At 38.2% G+C, this 8,834-nt stretch overlaps 1 protein-coding gene across 1 annotated transcript in view; it reads right to left on the bottom strand.

Moving 5' to 3' along the window:
- Positions 1–448: 448 nt before the first annotated feature.
- The window catches only part of LOC122975636 (protein NLRC3-like), a 26,432-nt gene continuing 18,046 nt past the window's right edge, over positions 449–8,834 (bottom strand). Inside the window, exons 7-10 of the mRNA XM_044344161.1 lie at positions 6,766–8,286; positions 6,435–6,600; positions 2,945–3,130; positions 449–637 (exon numbers count right to left, since the gene is read on the bottom strand). Coding sequence (XP_044200096.1) covers positions 457–637; positions 2,945–3,130; positions 6,435–6,600; positions 6,766–8,286 — 2,054 coding nt within the window. The 3' untranslated portion in view covers positions 449–456. The remainder of the gene's footprint in view (positions 638–2,944; positions 3,131–6,434; positions 6,601–6,765; positions 8,287–8,834) is intronic.

The raw sequence follows: 8,834 nt of genomic DNA, 5'->3' as shown, positions 1-8,834 counted from the left end.
AGGCTGCAGTCAGACTGATCTTAGAGCTCTGACAAAGATGAACTGATCAATTCTTTAGTGTTGAAATGAGAGAACAAACACTTTCAGATCAGATTTGATGGTAGGACAGTTTGATGATGAGGACCACTGTCTCTATACATCTTGTAAGGCTGTCAGCTGTAATCCAGCTTTATTTCCTGCAGACATCAACACAACAACAACAGTCGTCTTCACATCAACTCAAACACATGATCACAACAAGCTTCTGGCTGATCTGATTGGCTGACTGTTCTCTCTCTCTCTGTCTTTCTGTCCAATCCTGAAGTCTGTCACCATTCTCCTCTCACAGCTTCACTGAGGAAAGCAGCCACTGAGAAGGTTGAAGGTTCACCAGGAAATACTGGATCTTTGCTTTGATACTAACTGTGTTTAATACAATACTGCTGAAACCAGCACGGACTGACTCCAACTCTCTACTCACCTCAGAGTCTCCAGTCTACAGTCTGGACTCTTCTGAAGATCAGACAGCTGCTTCATGTCCGAGTCCTTCAGGTCATTTCCTGCTAGATGCAGCTCTCTCAGATGGGATGAGGGGTTGGACTTCAGAGCTGAGACCAGAGAAGCACAGCTGGTCTCTGACAAACTGCAGTGTTTCAATCTGAATAAAGAATAAATGACGTCACTTTAGAAAACAAAGTTCATGTTTGAAATCATTCAATGTTTCATAATCTGTTCAGAGCTGAAGAAGGTTTAGAATGTAGAAGTTTAGAAAGTTGTAGATGTGATCTCTAGATCCCCTACGAGACAGCCAGAGTCAGCTGACCATCCTGAGTCACCACAGTCCCGTAAACTGCGGCGGGTCCACAGACTGAAACTATTCACGTCACGGTTTACGGGACTGTGGTGACTCAAGGCAGCTAATATAGCAGCTAGCATCTACGTTACTTTTACACTTAAAATAAGATTTTTGTGCACGTTGTAATAACTGGATTTAAACAAAGTGGACATTTTACACATCATGCTGCTCTAACTGAACCATTTACAACAAGTAACCACTGCACACACACAACACAGAGCACATGTACATGTTTACTGAGTAAAGACACAAATGCAAAGATCCATCTCTGGATTTCAATAATCAATGATTGATCATTCAAATAAGAATCGCAATTAATCTGAAAATCTATTTTTTTGTCCTAAAGTTTAGAAGATGGAAACTCCAAACAGCTGAACCCAACAGGATGCAGGTTAAAAACTGTCAAATAGAAAAGATAAAAACAGAGTTTCAGAGGTTCAGAGTGAATTATCCAGTGTAGATTTTTCTTGTTCTATGAAGGTTTTAAATGTGCAGCTCAACATTGTTCTGACAGTCAATGGACTAAACCACTGAAGAAGAAAATAGATCCTCAGTGTGGATCAGCATAATATCAGCTTTATGTCTGCAGTTTAGTGTCACCACAACTGTCACATCATATTAATCTCAGCACAGAAGTAAAAAATGGTGTCTTACTCCAGATACTCCAGTCTACAGTGTGGACTCTCCAGAAAATCACACAGCTGCTTCACGTCACACACGTCGTTGAAAGACAGATCCAGATGTCTCAGATGGGAGGGGTTGGACTTCAGAGCTGAGACCAGAGAAGCACAACTGATCTCTGACAACCTGCAGTAACTCAATCTGAATAAAGAATAAATGATGTAGATTAAAATCCATTTATAATCCAATCAGATGTGTTTAGGTTTTAAATGTGTAGTTCAACATTACTATGTCCTGATTCATTAGATTAGATTATTTTTTAGTTTGAACATGTTAAAATAACAAAATAAAATATATAGGCAGCAAAACAAAAGAAATAAAAATAACAGCAAACTTTCAGTAAGCAACTTAAATAATAACCATTCAATGGAACTTTTCTAGTCCTACCCCTTTTTATAATTTATTAATCAAATCAAAGCCAAAAACATTCAAAACACAAGAGAATAAAGATAACTTGCATAGAACCAATAACAACAAACAAAAACAACACAAGTCAAAAAGACACTCTGTACCAAATCATATTATTCCAGACCACCTCTTTGTTCATCCATTCTATATCTGTTCAATATGTTATTTTTAAAGATTTGTTTAATTAATGTTCTACATGTTTTCATTTCTTCATTATGGTTGTTCCATAGATTAACTCCCTTTATTGTGATGATAATAATAATAATAATAATAATAATAATAATAATAATAATAATAACAACAACAACAACAACAACAACAACAACAATAATAATAATAATAATAATAATAATAATAATAATATTTATTGAGTTGACTTCCATGAGTTCATTCATAAAATTGATTCATAAAATGCTGCTGAACTCAGTCAAGTCTGAAATTAGAGGATCAATATGAAATCAGACATGTTGAACTAAACCTGTTCATTATTTATTACATGACCTCCTTCTTCCTGTATTTGGTAGTTTAGTAGGTTTGTGTAATTAAAACATGTTACTGGTGGCAGTAATGATTCCTCCTGTCCATACTGACTGTGAAGTGGTCTCTTCCTAACACAGCTACACTGTAGGAAATGAGTTCATAAGTTCAGCTGAAGCTGATATGAGGCTTTGACAGTTTGGTAGACTCCCACTTGATTTGTCTGACTCAAAGTTACAGACTATTTAGTTCAAAATTCCCTCTTTGAGTTATGATCCCTCCACTGCAGCTCAGCAAGGAAACACTGAAGAAACACAAAAATACTTACTTGATATGTGTAACTCAGACTGCTGAAGACTCATATTAGTTTAAACTTTGGAAATCATTTTTACACAGAATAAGACTGTGGATTTTAAATTTAAATTCTACAGATTTTTGCTCAGGGAAATACCAAAAATGTATTAACCAAACATGTGAACTTCAGTGAAGGATTTGAATTGAATATATAGGAAAAACTGCCAAAGCTATAGCCAGTGAACTGACCTCAGAGTCTCCAGTCTACAGTTTGGACTCCCCAGTCCAGCAGATAGAGGCTTCAATCTTGAACCAGTTGGATCATCCTCCAGGAAGTTTCCACTCAGATCAAGCTCTCTCAGATGGGAGGGGTTGGACTTCAGAGCTGAGGCCACAACTTCACAGTGAGTCTCTGAGAGTTCACAGCCAGAAAGTCTGTAATGACACATATATTACAACATATGTTATCATGAAAGACGACACTTTATATTTACTTCCTGCATTTGATGATGAAACAGTTTGACATTCCCTATTTTGATTAACATTTGCTCTTCACATCAGTGATTCAGCTCATCTTTTTAAAAAAAAAAAAAAATTTTCTGAGGCATTTTATTCCTTTAATGTAAAGCGACAGTTGAGAGATAACAGGAAACAAGAGGAGAGAGAGAGAGACAGGGAATGACATGCAACAAAGGTCAGCCACCTGAATCAAACCACTGATATTGTGATTATATGACATGTATCTTAACCAGTAGGCTACCAGAGCACTCCTAGTTCAGCTAATCGTATCTCACTGTGCTTGGATGAAACAATAATTCTCATCACTCTCTCTCATACCTGCAGACTTTTAATCTTTGTTTTGCTTTAATCTTGCAGATGAAGGGAGAGAAAATGGAGTTACATTGAGGCTTCCATAATGTGCTCAGTCTGTCTGTGTGATCTGATCCCATGTCTGTCTCCACAAAGTTAGCATGAGGACATCTTGATTAGAAAAACATTTTTACTGTCCACTATTTTTAATTTTTAATTTGACTGCAGGATATTTTTACTCAGTTCAACTCAGTGAACAGTTACAGTTGAGAAAGATCATCTCTCTTTGCTACCTGCTGCTGTCAGGTTCACATCCATCAGCGGCAAAATTTATTGTTGACAAACACAAATGAAACAAATGGCTTGACAATATCAGACCTGTACATATCAAATATTAATGTAATTCAATATTTAGATGTGCATGACAGACGACTGCATGATGTTTAGTTGTCAACATTATTTTCTAATAATCTAAAAACTGATTCAGCACAAAAACACAATTAACAAACCAATAAGTTTGAATTATTTTCATCATGATGTCATCAGAAAGATGTTATCAGGGTATCAGCATTAAAATATAACATTGACCTTTAATATGTATAAGATCTCTTTAAACAGTCTGAATTCTATCATTCTGCTCTTATATCTTCATCAGACCTCTGTGCATTTCCTGCTACTACTCTTCTCTACACCAACAAGAGAGAAAACACCTGAGAGTTTCTTTCTGTGAGCAACAGAATATAAGAAAGACTTAAAAACAAGACTGTGTAACACGACTTCCCTCTTTAAAAGAAAAAGTTGAATTCATGAGAAATAAAAGGCACCATTGCTCGGTTCAACACACTCAGGGGTTTTGTCTCGTATGACCAGTAGTTTACGGAGGCTAATGTTGGTTAATGTTAGCAAACTTTACATATTGTTGTATAACTGACATTATACAACAGGTAGTTCTGACCAAGCAATCTGATTGGTCAACTAGACATTTAGAACGTGCTCAAATCAGCATGACAGCACACTGAAGCTGAAATGATAGTTTCTGCGTCCGTGAGGGTCTGCGTGATGTAAATTTCATCAACTTGCTCAAATGAATAATGCCTCATCACTCTTATCATATTGCTGGCCAAGTTTTATATACATTAATGTAAGGTGTTAAAAGTTAAACTCTCTTTTTGTTCATTTAAAGAAGAAACAGAATCCTACATTAAAACATTGTCTACCTCATGCAATAGAAAAGCTGTGAAGATTATAAATTTGTGCTCCAAATTTAATAAACTAATATAATTGTAATGTGTACATTTATTTTTTATATCTTTATTTTCTACTGCACCATTTTCATTTCATATTTATCTGTAATCCCTGGCGTTGTATATTTGTTTGTTCTATATTTCTGTTATATTACTCCATTTATATTATCTATATGTGATATTGAAGTTGAATTAATAAAAATATCACTCCGCCGTTCATTAGAACTGTACACCGTTTATGTGCTGTGTTGCTTTGCTAGTGTCTTTGGGTTATTTTGTTTTGTGGGGATCTGCGGTGAAAACCCGGAGCGGAGTTTTGAGTTTTCCTCCTTTTATGTTTGTGAAACTGGATTGAACTGAACTGATTAGGGGTTGTGGGGAAAACAAAACGGACCCTTTACCGAGTGGATTGAACTCTGAGACTGTGGGACGAGTTACACACACACACACTGAAAAACCCGAACCCTTCTCCACTCGTTATCGTTAACCGGCTCCCCCATAAACAGTAAAACTGAATCATTTTCCCTTCAGTTGAGTTTATCTCAGCTTCCACTCCGGCATCCTCCATCAGCTGTGCCGGTGAGTCGGTGACACGGAGCTACTAGCTTAAAAATGTCTGTGAAGTTTGCGGACGTAGCAGCTAAATCTGTCTATGGATTTTTTTTTCAGCGGATATCTTAGTTACAACAGGATTGAGCTAGCAAAGCAGTTTTGTGTTTATAAATGTCGTATTTATTCAGTTTGGGAAATGTCGCGATCTCTAGAAAGCATTAGCTCAAGTTGGCTGGCTGACTCAACAGGGACTAGAAATCGTCTCTGTTGCTTGGTCGTTACTAAGGGTCAGTCTATTTGCTGGAGTAGTAAACTAGGTTTCATACATAGCAGTCTAGTGAAGTGAGTGATTGATTTCCAGGTATTAGTCATATCCCTATGTATTTCCATAGAAACGGATATAACACAAGAAAAAAGTTTTTTTTATTTTTAGAGCGAACTGCCTCACAATATAAATACATTTTGTTTACATCTTTTATTTTGTTGGTAAATGTTGTATAATCGCAATATTACCCTCGACGGTGTGATTTACCGTCATTGTTGACACGACAGTGATGCGGTAAGCATCACGTGTAATATCACTTAATTACTGAATCAGTTTGGTGATTTGCTGATCCCTCGTGCTCACTATGAAATGACTCAGAAACCATTAAGAAAAAAAATGATGATGAAAGCAAATCTCTCATAGCAATCATAGCAGTAAAAACAGTGTCTGTCTGATTATATATTATTTGCAGAAGCTTCTCATGTAATAATAACTTCACTACATTCACTGATAGCTGTAAAATACTGATATATGTTCTGTAATAAAACCTCAACCACAACCTCTAAAGTCCTTCATTTGTTTTACCAGGTTTGAATGACGCCTCCGTCACCCAAAGGAAGATAAATAGATGAAAAAACTGTAAAATCCAATAATTACTAGAAATAAATAGATTAACTGAATGACTTTGAACTGACTGAATTTGAAACAACTCAAGAACATCTGAGATTAAACATAACTGACATATTATTTCAGCTATGAACAAGTAGAGCACTATTTTAACAATAATAAGAATTTTATATTATTTATATTTGAAGAACTAAACTTCTAATCTGCACTGATTTATGATGTTAATCACATCTGGACTTACAGAGCCTTTCTGCAGTTCCTCACAGCTGGGATCAGTCTCAGTCGTCCCTCCCGTGATGTGTTGTACTTCTGCAGGTCCAACTCATCCAGAACCTCCTCTGACATCTGCAGCATGTAGGCCAGAGCTGAGCAGTGGATCACAGAGAGTTTCTTCTCTGATCTGTTCTCTGACTTCAGGAACTCTTGGATCTCCTGATGTACTGAGAGGTCGTTCATCTCCATCAGACAGTGGAAGATGTTGATGCATCTGTCAGGAGAGGTATTGGACGTGTTCATCTTCTTCAGGTTGATGATGACTCTCTGGATGATTCCTGGACTGTTCTTTGTCTGACCCAGCAGGTTGTTGATGACTCTCTGGATGATTCCTGGACTGTTCTCTGTCTGACCCAGCAGGCCTTCTAAGAGACTCTGGTTGGACTCCAGAGAGAGGCCATGAAGGAAACGTACAAACAGATCCAGGTGGCCATTTTTACTTTGGAGAGATTTCTTCATGGCTCTCTTCAGGAAGTCATCCAGAGATGAGTTACTGTAGTCTTTTCCCAGGAAGTCCTTCAGTACCTCTGTGTTGCTGCTGGTGTAACAGTGGTACATGTAGACTGCAGCCAGAAACTCCTGAACACTCAGATGAACAAAGCAGTAGACTGTTTTCTTGAAGATCACATTCTCTCTTCTGAAGATCTCTGTACAAAATCCTGAGAACACCGAGGCCTCTGTGACATCAAGACCACACTGCTCCAGATCTTCTTGGTAGAACATGATGTTTCCTTTCTGCAGTTGTTCAAACGCCAGCCTCCCCAGCTTCAGAAGAACTTCACTGTCAGCCTCCGTCAGCTCCTGTAGACTCGTCTCCTGTCCTTCATCATACTTGTTCTTCTTCCTCTTTGTCTGAACCAGCAGGAAATGTGAGTACATGTCAGTCAGGGTCTTGGGCAGCTCTCCTCTCTGGTCTGTAGTCAACATCTGCTCCAGAACTGTAGCAGCAATCCAGCAGAAGACTGGGATGTAACACATGATGTGGAGGCTCCTGGATGTCTTGATGTGTGAGATGATTCTGCTGGACAGCTCTTCATCTTCATTACTGAATCTCTTCCTGAAGTACTCCTCCTTCTGGTCATCAGTGAAGCCTCGTACTTCTGTTACCCTGTTAACACATGTCAGAGGGATCTGATTGGCTGCTGCAGGTCGGGAAGTTATCCAGATGAGAGCCGAGGGAAGCAGATTCCCCACGATGAGGTTTGTAAACAGCACCTTGACTGATGACTTCTGTGTGACATCAGACACGACCTTCCTGTTGTTGAAATCCAGTGAAAGTCTGCTTTCATCCAGGCCGTCAAAGATGAACACAACTTTACAGTCTTTAGACTTGAGATTTTCTGCTGTGACCTCCTTTAATGTTGGATGGAACTTATGGATCAACATGAGGAGACTGTACTGCTCATCTTTGATCAAGTTCAGCTCCCTGAATGAAAGTGGAATCACCAGACCGACATCTTGGTTTTTTGAGTCCTCTGCCCAGTCCAGAGTGAACTTCAGCACTGAGAAGGTTTTTCCAATGCCAGCGACGCCGTTCGTCATAACGACTCTGATGTATTTCTGTTTGTCAGGTAAGACTTTAAAGATGTCGTGACACTTGATTGGAGTGTCATGGCGGGTCTTCATCTTGGAAGCTGTCTCAAGCTGCCTCACCTCATGTTGGGTATTAACGTCTTCACTCCGTCCCTCTGTGATGTAGAGCTCAGTGTAGATATCATTGAGGAGGGTTTTTTCATCTTCACCAGTTCCTTCAGTCACTTCTTGACATTTCTTCCTCAGACTGTTCTTATATTCTGAAACATCCTGCAGACCAGTTTCTGCTGAAAGAGAAGGAAAATATAGATTTGAACATCTATCAGTGTGTTTACATGCACTTACATAACCAGGTTACTCAGAGAAACCAGGTTATGTGGGTAATCTGGGAACATGTTAACATGCACAGTAGAAACCTGGTTACTGTAAATCTGTGTGTACAAGCAGCCAATCAGTGATCAGATTTCTCCTCTACACTGACCTTATTCTCAAAGCATGACTTTCTTATTTTATCAGTATTAGTGATAGAAGATGTTTGTTAGTCCTGACTTTTTCGTTTGTTTTGCTTTGTGTGTCTGAGTCAGAACTTTTCCTCACAACATGAATGAGTCTGAATTCAACAAACAGTGAAATGTTAAATGGTGGAAACCAACTTATTTAGACTTCTAGAGGACACTTTGTGTTAGTTGAAGTTTTAGTTGGACTTTAAATACAAGAATAAATCACTGTGTAATGATCTCTCCTTTCATTCAGCTGCTCCACTTTCCCATCTACAGCATTGTGTTTTATTACATGTTATGTATTTACAGTGGCGTGTTCTATGTAAAACATTGGT

Source organism: Thunnus albacares, chromosome 23 (assembly GCF_914725855.1).
Source record: "Thunnus albacares chromosome 23, fThuAlb1.1, whole genome shotgun sequence".
NCBI lineage: Eukaryota > Metazoa > Chordata > Actinopteri > Scombriformes > Scombridae > Thunnus > Thunnus albacares.
The sequence above is the reverse complement of the archived record's forward strand: the minus strand, read 5'-3'. Positions and strand labels throughout refer to the sequence as shown.